The 16,099-nt window shown below is 42.3% G+C and overlaps 1 protein-coding gene across 12 annotated transcripts in view; it reads right to left on the bottom strand.

The window, feature by feature from the left end:
• MYCBP2 (MYC binding protein 2) overlaps positions 1 to 16,099 on the bottom strand; it is a 2,065,574-nt gene that overhangs the window by 819,562 nt on the left and 1,229,913 nt on the right. For all 12 annotated transcript variants that reach the window (XM_086934832.1, XM_086934837.1, XM_086934835.1 and 9 more), the window contains one exon: positions 626 to 850. In XM_086934832.1, the coding sequence (XP_086790958.1) occupies positions 626 to 850 (225 nt within the window). The remainder of the gene's footprint in view (positions 1 to 625; positions 851 to 16,099) is intronic.

The raw sequence follows: 16,099 nt of genomic DNA, 5'->3' as shown, positions 1-16,099 counted from the left end.
CGGATAAATCACACAACTACTTCAGTTTAAAAAATATAGATTTTTTTCTTTTGACCGAATAAAAATTCAAATCAGTAGCATCTTTCAGGCACATTAATAAATGAAAAGGCAAAAGTCAAACTAGCTCAACAGGTTTATTACGATGCCTGCAAAAGTAGCTGCCAAATTCCAGCAGTCATTTGAGGAACAGCATGACACACTACATCCATGGGCTCATTTCCAATTCCATAGGAACACCAGAATGTGGAGATCAGACGATTTTCCAAGTTGTGAGCAAAGAATACTTTTAATGATGTACAAAGGGCTTACCAAACTAGTAACCACATACATGGTGTGCACATCAAAAAAGTATGCCCCTAGCTCATAATATAATTTCTTTTTGATACAGCAACATATGTCTTCAAAACAAATTTAAGAGCATCACCCCCCATCATTTTATAACCTGTGCTTGTTGGAGTCTTCATGTGAAAAAATTGCAAGGAAAAACTGTATTGGTCACATGCAATTCTTGCTGTGTCAGGGAAGAACAATAAGTTATGAATGTAGATTATGTTGTTTCTTTCACCATTGTTACTAAGCAAGCTAGTATCTATGAAGCCATACATGAAGCTACAAAAATCCATACCTCACCCACTGCCTTGACTTTGTTTCCCAGTACTAACATTCCAATTGGGATACCTCTAAGGTTTGGGCAGCTTCTGATGTTGTGGCCTGACGGCCCAGTCTTCACTACCTTGTACACGCCAGGCCCACCACGAAGGAATGGCTTATCTTGCTCGCGCACCATTGCTTCCTGTAGACCATGTACATTTAATTCTTTGAAAAAGTCATCAACATTGGATCTGGGCTCCTGAAAATTTTAAGAAACAAACAGAACACCACTGGTTAATAAAATGACGGTTAAGAAATTGCTTATAACAGTTGCCTCTGTTGCATGACTTCAGTTGCTACTGTGAAATCGAACCAGGTGTTGTCAATAGTGTTACAATGATAGCCCCGTGAAGTACAGTCGAGAGGTAAGATTATGGCCAATTTCAGACCTTGATTTCTGAAATGGCTACCATTATGGCAAGTGGTACTAATACTCAAAGTAAAAATAACATGGCACTGTAAGTGTAGTAAAATAGCAATGTTTATAATCTAACTCTGAGAGGCATCAACTGTGGCCGAGTTTCTGCTTTGAGAGTATTATGGAGAACATAATTAAAGACAACATGCAAAGAAACTAACATTAAATATAAAATGAACAGAGAATAGTGGATGATCAACAGAAAAGAAAGTCAATAGAGAGAAAGAATCAACTATAAACATATTATAACAAACATACAACTATGAAATAATCTATAATTTATGGGCAATCAGGTAGCTCACATGCCACATAAAATATGCTATTTCGAAGGCTTCTATTTTTACACATTAATGCAGTTATAGGTCTACTTTTTAGTGCATAGGAGACACCCATATAAGAAACATATTTAAGGAGATCATAATATAATAAAATGGTAAGAGACCTGGTTTTAAAGTATCCCTCTAAATGGAATAGAGTAAAGGACATTTGATAAAACTGTTCATGCTAATGTTCAAAGTAAAGCATGTTCAGCATGAAATAGGTCAAGTTGTTTTTGGCCTAGGATCTATGTTGTGGTCTGCAATGCTTTTAGATGTAAATACGCTTGTAATCTCATTTTTCTTAGCATGTTAGAGATTTGTAGTTATAGTGTGTGTATTCGATAGTATAAGTGTTTAAAAAGCACAAACTTCTGACGTCCTTTTACATGAGTGTCCTTGATTTTCTAATAAGCAGACTTCTTTCCTACACACCTCCTCCGCAGCATCTGGTGCTAGAAAACGACACACATACACTAACTTCTATTGATGAGTGTTGACGAATGGATGGATAACTATTATAGCAATCCAATCTTAGCTCAACACCCAAGGTAATGGCCTATCCATATATCGATTACTACTTCAAATAGCTGCACCTGAGCTTAAAGTGAGATTGTCTATTTACATTTTTTCTTTCTCATGTAATGCCAGTAAATCCTGTTTCAAGTATACATTAAATATGCAAACATGTGAAATCAAAGCTCATGGCAATTAGTTTTTTTAGCTAATGGACTCTAAGCATTCTCTAATATACAAACGTGGCATAAGTCTATGTCCTGGTGGTGTCTAATGTGCTAACTACGAGCTGTTCCCTCATTCCTGTTAATTTCCTGAGATTCATCATTCTCACCATTATCACCACTTAACTCCTCAGAATTGGAACAATGTGAGTTTTCATGATGTGTTCTACAGATATAGGTAACTTCATGAGAAACCAAAAATCCTCAGTCTGTACTCGCTGACATTATCAATGTGTACTTCCAGCAACCTATTGGTGTGGCAGGAAGTAATTTTTATAGTACTCAAAAGAGCACTAGATGTACGAGGTACTTACCTTCAGTAAAGGTGTATCTAGTAGAGACGATTCTAGCCGCAGATTCCTGAACGTAGAATTATCCCCAGGCGTGAGAGTGGATCTGGAAACATTTTTGCCCAGCATCCCTACATGCCGGGGGGAAGGCATCACGTGACTCCGCCCTGACGTTGTCCGCGCATGTGACGACATCGAGGTCACGTAAGTCCCACCCCGGCGCGCGTCAGTTTTCTTCGGAGAACTTTTCCGCGCCACAACGTAGAGCCATCAGACAAAACTGTGACAGTATGGGAACAGTATAGGAACAGTGTGCAAAAGAGAAGAAACATAGAAAAAGAATGGTGAAGAACACCACAAGGAGAAGTGCCAGACACTGCAGCACCTAAGGGCAGGGAACAGAATAAAGAACAGAGCACCGCCCTGATCAGCAACCCTGCAGTACGGAAATAGCTCCCCCTAGAGACAAGAAACATATGAATTTTTTTTAATGATAACGTGTAGCAGGACCACAACCCCAATCAATAACAAAGAAGGGGAACCAGTCCGGGACAAACAAGGAACGAAAAACCCCAGAACAGCCCCAGCACAGAATGCGACATCCCCATAAAGAACAAGGGCAAAGGCTCGGCCAAAAGACCCCGACCCAGAAGGTAGCAGAGAAGCATAGGGGACAGAACCCCTAGCACTGAAGGTTGGGGGAATGTTGAAGGCAGCCCCAACCTGGAGCAACCAGAGCGTAAGGGCACAGAAGCACCCATAAACCTAGCCTCCAATGACCAAAAGGAAGGAATCAGAATGAACAGGACAAGATTCTGCCAAAAAAGAGCGAAAGACCGCACTCACAGAAGATATAGCCACCCACAGGGAGGCGAGTGCAGAAGACCAAGCCAAAGGTCCTTGCAGAACGGAGAGGAAGGGCGGGTCTTGATGGAATCTGCGGCTAGAATCGTGTCTACCAGGTACACCGAAGGAGAAGGAGGAGGAGGAGGAGGAGGAGGAAGAGAAGGAGGAGGAGAAGGAGGAGGAGGAGAAGATCCACCAGCTGTTCTCGAACTTTCTCTGGGAACACACTGTCCCGTAGCCAGGCATGTCGATGAAGTGCAACCGAAGATGCCATGGCACAACCAAGCACCTCCGAGATGTCCAGAGCGGAGCGAAGAATAAACGCCGCCAGCTCCCGGCCATCAAACATATGGTGCCGTAGATCAACACAGGCACCCTCCTGAGAAGCGGCAGACATAATGGACTCCGCCGAGTCCCACAAGGAAGAAGTGGCCCTAGCCAAAAACAAACAGTGTTAAGGGCCCTGAGAGCCGCACTGGTGGAGGCGAACATATTGCGCCCTCAGAAGTCAAGCCAGCGGGCCTCCTGCGATGGGGGAGACAACTGCGGTGGCAGAGAGGTGAAGGCATTCTGCCAAAGAGGGTCCCTGGTAGAAGGGTGGAGGGAAAGACACACAGGATCACGCGGTGCCCGTGCAGAAAGTGTTGGGGCACCGGGTCCTCTGTGGCGGGGCGGCCCCAAGCCCCCAGAAGAGAAGAATGGAGCAAACCCTAGCAGCTCCCTACCAACAGAATCCTGATGGAGGACCTCCAGAAGATGATCCGCTGGGAAATGGGCAGCTGGCTCACCCATGTGCAAGATTCCCACAGCCGTGGAAACAGCACGAGCAAAGGCAGCACCCGCCTCCATAGGACCCCGTGGAGGAGAAAGCATCTCCTCAGTAGGTGACGGCTGCAAGCTAAGGCGGCGGTCCCCCAAGCCAACCGGAGGAAGGAAGGGCCAGGACCGGAAAGAAGGAAAGGGACCGTGGAGTGGGGGGACCAGTGGCGCCTCTGGCGAAGACTGCGGCTGCGGTGATGGCGAGGAGCAGTCCTTAGACGATGTCTGGGAAAAAGCCACAACGCGGCGGCCCGTCTTCGGCGAGGATGAAACCAGCAAGCGCCGAACCTCTGGAGAAGAGGAGGCGCCGAAGACTATTCAAGGACCCGACGTCGGCCTGGTGCCGTAGAGTCCGCAATCTGAGGCAGTACATAATCGTCCGACGCCAGGGGAGACGCCGGGAGACCTCCGCCACAGCGCAGGAGACTGGGGCTGGGCCGGAGCGTCAAAGGAGCGGTGCCGGAAAGGCATTGACCCGACCTCCGACGAAGCAGCTGCCTGCGTCGAGGGTAGAGAGGGACCAGGGGTCCCCCGCCAGCCTCGGCCTGTGACGGGACGAAAAGGGCCTCCACCAGACCCTGTGGCGCCGCCACCGGCTGCCGACGCCTAAGCGGCATCAATTTGGACGTGGCTACTGTCTGTCCCGAGGGCTGAGGGGCATTCGGGGATGCGACCGGAGGCCCGCCAACCTCCTGCAACACCACAGGGACTCCTGAAGGAGTTTGTGGAGCAGCAGAGGCGCCGTAGTCTGAAGGAGGGACCCCGAAGGGCCACATCCCAACAGCACCACATCCTCCGAACCTGGATCCGAGCCAATCGGCGCCGGAGTAACCGGTGAGGCCACGGAGGGCCCCGCACACTGCAAGGGATCCGCAGACGTCCCAGAAGGGGAAGGAGGAGGAGAAGCCAGCGAGGCCTGCAAGGCCGCCACATATGTCTCCATCTGGGCCCTAGATGCCACCACACCGGGAAACGGCAGATAGGAGGACGACACGCGGGGCCGAACCACCCGCGGAGAGCCCGCGCCCTCAACAGGCCGGGAACCAGCCCTCGGGGACAAACTGTGACACTTACCGACAGGTGAGCAACGCTCTTGCGGCCTGGGAGAAGGCCGGTGTTGAAGACAAAGGCAAAGGTTCCTGAAACCCTCCGCAGTGGCCGGACGTGGTGATGCCGCCGACCTAGACATGCGGGCTGAAAGAAGTTTCATACGGCGCTCCCGACGGGACTTCGGTTTCATCTGCTGGCACGACTCACAATCAGTGGAGTTGTGGTGTTCCCCCAAACACCACATGCAGATGGGGTGAGGATGCGTTGCCGACATCTGGCGAGGAAATGACGAGCGCGTCTTAATGCCGGAAGGCATTCGCACACTGTTCCCAGACACACACGCAACAAGCGAAAGGCCCGAAACAGGCCAGGAGCACGATCCGGATCAGCGTTGCACGCGGAAATGGAAAAAATTGACGTAGGCGCGCCGTGGTGGGATTTATGTGACCTCGCTGACGTCAGGTGCGCGGATGTCAGGGAGTCGCGTGATCCTGTCCCCCCAGCGCGCAGGCATGCTGGGGAAAAAATTTTCCAGATCCAGTCTCACGCCTGGGGATAATTCTGTGTTATGGAATCTGCAGCTAGTAGTCTCTATCAGATTACATTTGTACTTCATACAAAAACATTCTCTTTCCCAATGCGAAAGAACAACCTTGCTAGTTCCATCATGCATTAAAACTTCATTTAATTTTTTAATTTGATATTTCCTCAGCTATACCTTGTTCCCCACCCATCTTCTTCACTTTAGTGGGCACTCTCAAACCCCCTATAGTCATCCCCCAGAAATGTACTACAAACCCTGCCCATAGCCTTTGGGTAAAAGCAACATACAACTGTGGTATCTGTGTTCATTTAGAGCAGATCACAGACCACAGGATTTCTTCCCCATGAACAATGAGAATGAGGCTTGATGAATAACGGAAGACTGCAGCAGCCTATTTGCTCAGCCTGTTTAGCACTATTTTTTGCAAATTCCATAGAGGAACTTGAATGGAAAACAATTTTAAGAACTCCCTTATTGTTACCACCCTTAATCAATTAGCACCAAAAACGAAGGCCTTGGATACTAGGTGACCAAATGTTTGAGAGCATTGTGTGCAGAGTGGTTGAATTGGGACACACTTAGAAGCAGCACTCCAAACTTGATAGAATGCCATTACAGACTGACAACAGCCCTCCTTAAAAGCCTGACACAAACAGGCTGCAGAAGCTACAATATTATAAAATCTAGCTGATTTTATTATGAGGGATTTCAACCCAGTAGGCGTTCAAAAGCTCAAATTACCATTCCTATTCAAGATTAATGTTGGTTTCTGTGCAGTTCATATACAAATATAAATAACAATTTAATTAATGGATAATAATTCTGCAGGAGCACAAATTTAACATATGAATTACCCAGTAAAATGGGTCGCTTCACTGCTATACAAGCATTTAACAATGTACTGGAGACAAACCATAACACACATGTGGATCTTACGCCTTTCAAAAAACTGCGTTTGGGATCAGGGTTTTGTTTTTTCCAACTGAAAACACTAACTTAGAGAGAATTCTTCAAATTAAAAAAACATGAAAAAACTACACTGGCTTACTCATTTATTGACTAAGTACAAGAAGAAGATGAGATTTAGCGAACATATAATGTTTGTACACTCTCCTTGAACACTTAATGAAGAATAAAAGTAGATGCCACCAACACGGGTGAGGTTTAAAAGGCACATAAGTAACACAAATTACTTTCTCGATATTCAGGATTCACTTCGCTTTTTTGGGGCAGCCCTGATTTTCTGCATTTGAATGTGATCTCTCTTGTGGCTATTAGTCTTCTAGAGATGGGGCGACAATGAAACTAAAATTAAGCTATCCTTTTCTCATAGTTGCATAAAATTCATTCCACAATCTCACTGCATCAGCTCTAAAAGCAATACTCCCTCATTAACTAGTGTCACAAATGTGTGATGAACTTTAACTCCAACTAATATAGTTCATAGACTAGAGAAGTCACCTCTTCATGTACATCAACATCGTTTTTCCGGCTACTTTGCAATGCATAGTGACTGAATAAAAAAGTATTTTGAATTTATAACAGGGATACAAAAACAAGAACCATGGGACCACTTTCTTACATACCCACATTTGAGAAACAGGTAGAAATTAGTTTATTATCAAGGCAAACATGTAAAAGATGACCTGCTAGGGACTTTTCTAAAAAGTGGCAAGACGCAATTTCAAGACTCAATTGTATGATTGTGCAAACAACAAATGTAGTGTCATCACATCTCCCATTGGTTCGGTTGACCACATATATTGTGTACCAAAGTTGGAAAGCAAAAAAGTATTAAGATTTGTTAAAATATATTAGACTGACATGCTGTTGTCTGGCTCTCCTGTTGGGTCTAAGAAAGAAAACAGTAGTATTTTAGGAGGCTTAAAGAAGCCTTCTAAAATGCAGAAGACTGAGATCAAAATAAAAAGAAGTCGCAGATGCAAGATGTTCACTGCTGCTCTCAGACAAAAGTATGACCTGTATCACTGAGAGAATATCTAAAAAAACATAAAAACTTTCTGACTGTAGTAAATTAAGTGACATGATAATTGCCTAAGTCCATGGTCAAGGGCTTTCTCTTGTGCTGTAATGAGAGGGACTTTAGGATGAAGACCGATAAGAGTTTAAAAAGTAACAAACTAATTTTATAATCATCCTGATGCCTCCAACCTTTCGAGCGTGCAATATTATAAAGTCAATTTACAGACACATCAAGATGGAGAACATCTTTAACCATTGTAGAGGTCCAGGACACTGGTCGTAACTAGGACCGACTTCACCTGTGACAAGTACAGATGCATTACCAGATATCCATTTTTGGATTCAGGAAAATTCAGATTCATCCTTCTCTGTGGCTTACTCCCTAAAATATTTCCACATATTTCACGCTAATGTCTGTGAGTCATGTTGAGTCACCCACCCATGATTTTGGATTGTGAGTGACCGATTTAATTACGATTATTTATCACCTAGCACACCTTTATTGATGTGTGTGCCTGAGTGAGCCAAAAAGGGCTATGTCTTAGTATATGTTAGCCTGCTTTTTACAATAAACCAGCACCATATCAACGGAATATTAGCATGGATTTGTTCTAGCACATTGCTGGTTTGTGTATGTTCAGACTGGGATGCACATGAAGCGAGTAGACATGTGAGAGTCGACACTACGTTACAGGCACGTAATTTGTTTGTTTGTGCCTGCTTTCTCCTCTTCCTCCCACAGGTCTTTTGCTTTTTCCTCACCTATTTTAAGTTTGAGGTACCACCTACTAAAGATTTTTGTTAGTAGGTTTTAGGAATCTAGGACTGGATGCACGTTAGTGTGTGCAGACCACCCATTTTCCTCTTTTTCTGGTCCTGACTAAAACCTGGAAATCACCACTCACAGTTTGAAACATGTAGACCAATCGCATAGATACATACGGTGATAAAAACCTTTTCGTATCTTCACACCTTTTTTAATATTGTCCAGTAGTTTTTGAATGAAATCGTTTTCACATAAGTTATACCAGGACAATTTTTAACATCACTTTTTGCACCATTTACACAAAAAACCAGCTTCACTGTAGTTCAGGTGTCGCAGCACACCCTGATGGCACTCGGCCGTCAGGGTGGACCCCGATGATGAAGCATGTCACCAACCAGGTTGGTGAGTGAGGGTTTTTTTACAAAAAGAAAAATATTTCTTTTTCATTGACATCCCACTCAGAACCTTTGTTTAGGTCCTTGTGGTGATACTCGTCTTTTGTTATTTCGATATTAAGTCCAGGGGACTGGGAGTATTTTTCATTCACCAACGTGAATAAATCCCTTACTCTCTCTTTTTGTTTATACACAGTATAATAATCTTACCAGCAAACCTTTGTGTAACACGTTATGGAGTCCAGGGCAAAGTCCAATCAAATAAATAAAAACACGTTGCACTACGCCCTCTCATGTTGCAAAGGTTTGAACCCATGAAAGCAAGTGAAACACAGGCAGCACTATGACTGGCATGTAGGGATCAGAGTTATTCTCTGGGAATTTTGTTGATGTTCACTGCATTTTAATTAACAGACCTTATATTACTAGCTCAGGATACTATACCGTAAACTTTCAGAGACTCCGTTTGGAGGAACAAGAGGGACTCGGTCATTGGGATCTGCGTCCTCCCAAGAAAAAAAAAGATATAACAAAAGGCAAAACCTGATAGATCAATGTTATACTGCCAAGGGAATTACGCATTGTGGGAGTATTCTATACCAGAGTTTCCTAAATTGTTGGCTGCAAGCCAATTTTTGGTGGGTTGTGAAAATCCTTATCTTCAGAAGGTAAACAAACAAATACGGATGCCTTCAAATTATGCTTTACCTTCTCACATTTGCTGTGCTTTAAAGACAGATGCCCGATGTCAGGCTTCGTCTTCTGACAAATTGCTAATTATTGTTTCCAAATGGGGATTGATGCTTACTATTATTTATTTGACTGCAAAGTAAGAGGAGTTTTTAAAGTGGATTATGTGACAAACTAGCTGGGTACAATGAGTGTGAAGGGAAAGGCTGTAATTATTTGCAGAATTTAGATACCTGGAAATGAACCCTACTCACATTTCAGAATATAGCAGCTGTTAGAAAAGCAAAAATTACTGAATTCTCAAGTGTGATGGAAACACAGATTTTAATAGGATTAAAACAAATCAGGACACCCAACTTGGTGAGGTGAAAATGATAAATAATAATGGTAACCCAATTTCCACACTATCATTTGTGTGCTATATAGTTTTATCAGTAAAACTGTATGTCTGCAAGTTTAGTGGCCATTTCAATGGAAAATTAACTGTCTGTAATACTGCACCCTTACCACTCTCATGCAGAATACATTTGCTACACTTGTTCTTTGCCTAAAGATAGTTTTTTTTCAAAATTCCTTCAGTGATGTAACACTGATGTCAGCACCCCACTCTGAAAATTGTTGCAGCACCACTGATGCAAAGATGCTGAAATATGTCCCAAAGTGCAGTTTTAAAACAAACCCTTGGGGAGAGGAGTTGGCCTAACGGCTAGGGCGGTCAACCTCGAATCTGGGGAACTGGGTTTGAGTCTCGGCAATGACCCTGAACATCCTGTGATTCTGGGCAAAACACTTAATCTCCCCTGCCTAACAAAAACAAATTAATGTGTCCTCATGTAATGCAACTGATGCTATGTAAAGCGCTCTGATACCCAATTCGGGTCAAGTTCACACTATATAAAACTCTGTTATTTAAAAAAAAATAACTTATTCCAACAAGACTCGGGGTGAACCTTCCAGTATTTGTTGTTACTGTTTTTTATAAAAACTTCATACAGCCATTACAGCAAAGAATAGTCTCACTATACATGATCACAACCAATCATACTACTAGTGTATGACTTTCACACATACATTGAGAAATGTGTGTGTGGCCTAATGGCCTTAGCGGCTGACTTTGGATCTAGAGAAACAGGTTTTAGTCCCTGCATTGGCCTTTGATCTGGGCAAACCACTTAATCTCCTGTGCCTAAAATAAAATGAATCTGACCATTTGCAATGTATTCTAGTGCTCATGTAAAGAGCCCCAATGCCCTTGAGCCATGGTGTTCACGCTACATAAACAGTAACAAAAAAAATAATATTCATATTTTTTATTTTAGAAACTTAGAACACATACACACACACATATATATATATATATATGCACGAATGCAGCTCTCTCACCAAACCAGCGCAGCAGCCGCCACAGCAATGATGGAAAAGAAAGCCACGCCACTCCATATATATATATATATATATATATATATATATATATATATATATACACACACCCACACACACACACCCACACACACACAAATACCCACAACTTCCCCCACCCCCCATTCCAAAATGCACCATTAGGTCTCATTTTAACACAAAAATGGATATGAGGGTTTACCCCATACTCTGCTAAAGAAGGGGTTTTTCAAATGTTCTAATATCAGTGGTACCATAAAGATTTCTCAGGAGCCTTGTTAATTTAGTCTAGGGATTCCCTAGATTTTCCTAGACCTGCACCCCACTCAAAAAAGTGTCACTTTTCCAGACTCCAGTGCAGGTCACAATCTGCCACTTTTATGAGCAAATCAATATCTTGGCCACAGTCCAATAAAGAAATATAGAAGGGTGTGGTCATGGTCATAATAACAATTGCTGTTATAGAGGAATGCGACAAATTGTACAGTATGTTATTTCGGTGATTCACTACTTGAAAACATGTCCATTATTACATTAAAAATCCCCCCGCATGTCGTTTAAAACTAGTTGGATAGCAAATGCTTGTCGTTCTAAAACTTGGATACTGGTTCTAAAAAGTATGGGAAGCATTAGTCTACACACATTCATCAAAACATTCAAAGGATGTGCTCACGAGTAGGTGGACATTCTGGGATTACCCTTTGATCAATGTGGGACCTCCAAGTTCTGACTACATATGGTAATAGGATTCCAGAAAAAGGATTCTACATTAAACCACAACTATGTGGCTTCAGTACCACCTCAGCATTCATACTAGTTTGTATGTGCTGGGTCCTGAATATATGTATGGGTGACTTCTGAACATCTATAGGGATCCAAGTCCTGTTCAATAACATGGAATGAGTATGGGGCAACAGGCAGAAACACGAGGCCACCAAGACGCCGGAGTGATAGCTTTCCCAGGCATTCTCTGTGTTATATTTTAACCATCTCCTTGGTTCTCTATTAGTAAATATATACTTGAGACTCCACAAAGATTTTTAATCACCCAACTTTGGATCGTTTGCTCTCAGAAGAACTATCTAAGCTCTTCCTTACAAAGAGGAAGCCCATTCACCATTATAGTAATTTGGCGAATGAGGCAGCCAGGACGAAGCATGACACCTTGCTAGGTGTGTGAGGGCTTAGCTAACATTTAAAAAAAATGAATATTCGAAGTTCAAAGATAACCATCTTGTGAGAGGAGGCGGTCTAGTGTCTCATGTGCTACCCTGTACAACACAATTTAAGAACAACAGCTTTGCTTCTGCCCAATAGTTGAACCAATGTCTATGTGGATTTTTACTCTGTTTGGGTGATCGTACTTAACTCCGGGGATTTTATTAACTTGGGAATTTTTAAAGTAATACTGATTTTGATTTGCACTGGTACTATGATTTTAGCTGCACTTGTGTTTTTTATACTAGTTCTAGAGATAAAACACCAGGACTTTTTACAGGTCCGCTCTCCACCTAGAGCCTCACTCCCTCACAAAGCCCCCATCTTGGGAGAGGTAAAAGAAAGCGGTCTAGAGACTCATGTGCCGACCTCCACAATACTATTTAAGAACAACAGCTGTGCAGCCATGTGGTTGGTGTGCTGATGATGCGCCACAGGCAAACCTGTCAGAACCCATCAACATCTCAGAAGAGCTGGACAAGCTGCATGGTGAGTAGCCATATTCGGTATTCTAGACATGAACACCCAAATTTAAGATATACTCACAATAGGAAGACTGTTTTAAGTGAATATAAACAGGAGGTAACTAACTTAGTACAGAGCCTCCCAAACTAACTGATCCTAAACCACACTAGGAACCTAATTTAAATGTTACTAAAATGCAGCTCAGTTACTACACACACAGAAGAGATTGCCTATTTAATTGATACAGAAAGGTTGGGCATTCTTTGTCTCACTGGGATATGGATTAATCCTGCCTCTGGCCTGGGTTTGCGAACAGCAATTCACCTAGGCATCAATTTAATTAGAGAAGACAGGGAGGAGGGAATAGGACGAGGTCTGGCTTTCATTTTTCGTTCACATTTGCAGATTGTAAAGGAAGGCTCTAAATTCCTTTGAGCAAAATCTTTCCTTTTTTTCTATCAATACGTCACAAAAAAGCAATTTCACTTGCCTTTTAATATTACAGCACCTAGGCTATGGTTCAAATGTTGTCTCCTATTTAGCAGATTTTGTCACACCTGTGATCATAAACACCTCTGATTTCAGGATATTAGGAGTTTTGATTATCTGGTGGGATGCAGGGAATTTTAGTAACAGCAAATACATGTAGAATTCTTTGACAGCATTAAATTCGGAACAACAAGTCTATCACCCCACTCATGAATAAGAGCACTTGATTGATGTAATCTTTACCTCTAAGAAAACAATCCAAATTGGTATCAATATTAGGGTCTTATGGTCTTATCCTTTTGGGGTTCCTTTTCCAGCAAGCATGATGTCACCGTAGAAGGCGGAGGGAGGTTTGCCAGAGGATGATCACAGGCTAAAATACCTATACACTCTTTTGTGAATGCCTAGAATGCAGATTTTTGTGACCGGCGGTAAATGTTTGCATTGTTCATTATTCCGCCCATCAATTGTTCTTTTTGCTCTTAAATGCTATTCCAACACCTGATCTTGATGCGGCGTGAGATATAAATTCAATAAGTAAAGAATTTAAAGAGTAAATTGGCCCGGTCCCATACTCGGATGCTGCCTTACGCTGAAAAGTATTTCAACCCCCTGGCTTATCTGTCTATTGAGTCTGTTACCTGCCCACAGGTATGGAAGGAGGCACAGATGCTTAGTTTCGTAAAGAAGCCATCGCAGATCCTCAGCAATTAGCAAACTACAGACGGATCTCTTGATTACATTTAACAACTTAACTTTTAGGGAGAGAAATCAATAGAAAACTAAAGTGACAGGCATAAGACATACTTGATAAAACTCTGGTAGGTTTTAGGCTATTTCATTAAACAGAAATGGCCTTCATATTGGTGCTTAATGAAATTAGAAAGCTTCTAGATAAGGGATGCAGCACATTACTGGAAATGTTGGAACTTAGTGTTAATAATAATAAAGTATCTTATAAAGCGCGGGACTACCCCCGACCGGGGTGTCCCGGTGCTATACGGAGACAAGGATATGGGCAGTTATCATGAAGTGACCTGTGAGGACTAGGGAAGGTTAAATAGCCAAGTTTTTATTAGCTCACAGAAAGTAAGTTCCGAAGGCGCCTTCCTGATTTGAAGGGGTAGGGCATTCCAGAGGGTGGTAGTTTTGACTACAAAGTGTTGCCTCTGACACAGTTGTGCACCCTACTCTGGTTAACAGAATAAACTCGATTGAGGTTCAGGGTAGGGCGCTGGACTGGCCTTTCTTCTAAAGCAGACACAAGCAGAATGTCTTTTTATTCACTGACCAAATTGTCGAGAAATCTGGATCACCATTAATGTCTTTGGCCGAGGACACTGAAATTGTCCGCCAATCAGAGATGAAAAATCAGCAGCCACAAATTATCATAATTTCATGCCAGCAATGGCACCCTGGAAGGGCAAGAATAAACTGAAATTAAATGGGGATGAAACAGTTTTGGTGTTCACTGGTGGCCCTAATGGACCCTCCAATAGCAAAGGTGGTAGCAAAACAATTGGGTTTTACAATAGACAATGAATTCAGTCTTAATAAAGAAATGAACAAGATCACAGCCTCCTCATTTCTCCATTTAGAATGTTAAGAAAGGTTCTACCTCTATATTGAAACAAATCTCACAAGACAGTGGTTCAGACCTCTATTCTATCTCACCCGGACTAATGCAAAGCATTATATTTGGGGTTGCCAGTAAATGCTAACATGAGATTGCAACAAGTTGGTAAGCAAGGCTTATAAACGGTTACCAGTCAATTTAATGCAATGTCTCAAGCCTTAAAATCTTTATATTCCCTGAATGTTGGGAAGAGGATTATGTTTAAAAAGGCATGTCTAGCTCATGGGGCCTTCTACAAGAAGAGACTTAGCAGAGCCTCAAAAATTGGTTATTTGAACAATATTGGGTCTCATCATATATATGACTGCAACCAGGCTCTTAACGCCAACTCTGCGAGGGGAGATATATATATATATATATATACAAATACAGTAAATTCCCCTTGGCTTATAGAGGTATAGCATTAATTTATTAGATTTTGCCGTTTGTTATATGTATAGCTATGACAGATTAAACTGCACAGTAGTATTCAAGGATTATGTTCAAGTTGTGAAATCTTTGCAAACCACTTGTTTTGGAAAGAAAATCAAAGTGCCTATGTAATTTCCTAAAGCTCATGTTTAATCATTCGTTTCCAAGAGTCTCTATAATTTTTGGATTAGTATGGCATTTGGTGAAGTTAGTGTGATACCACAAAACAGTGCTATTATGAAATGTGTTAAAGATAGAACTAAACAATATTATCTCAATCCTGACAATCATTATGGAAATCCTCCTTTGTTGCACATACTAACATGCAACACTTTCTTTCTTATTTTAACAGCTACTTGTCATTTACAACTTTACATTGTGGTTAGTTCTTTCCCCCATCAACTTCCATAAGAGAGGGAGGCACCCTGATTATGCTGTACTACCGCTATGGTTCACTATGCTGGTGCTGCCCGACAATCAGTTTGCCCCAAGTACAGGGGCAAAGACACTTCCACATTTGCATGGGGCTGCACCCTGGCAAATAAGAGAATGCCTTCTTGAGATCAAAGGGGTGCTTAATGTGTGCCTGGGAGATGCATATTACAGTTGGAAGGCACAAGAGTTTGTGCCCTTTTCTGTACTTTAGAAATTCCTTGGAGGTTCAAAAAGCAGGCACAAACACTGCACGTGCCCAGAGGGCACTACCATAATATGGGCCCTAGCTGTCAGTTTGAGATCTATACCTTTTAATTCTAAGAATACCTTATCATATGCAAACTCATAGCAAAATCATATTGATGCTCAGGTGGAGAAAGCTATGTCAGCTTCAAATACTAGGGTCTGCAAATATGTTCTCTTTCACATTGTAGAGCTACTCTTTCCAATATTACCTGAACAACTGCAACAGTTTTGCATAGGAGATGATTAACTTCATTATTACATATATTGCCATATCACAGAAAATAGAGCGAGT

The sequence above is a fragment of the Lissotriton vulgaris genome, chromosome 8, assembly GCF_964263255.1.
Source record: "Lissotriton vulgaris chromosome 8, aLisVul1.2, whole genome shotgun sequence".
In the NCBI taxonomy this organism is placed as follows: Eukaryota; Metazoa; Chordata; class Amphibia; order Caudata; family Salamandridae; genus Lissotriton; species Lissotriton vulgaris.
This window is presented reverse-complemented; position numbering and strand designations above follow the sequence as displayed.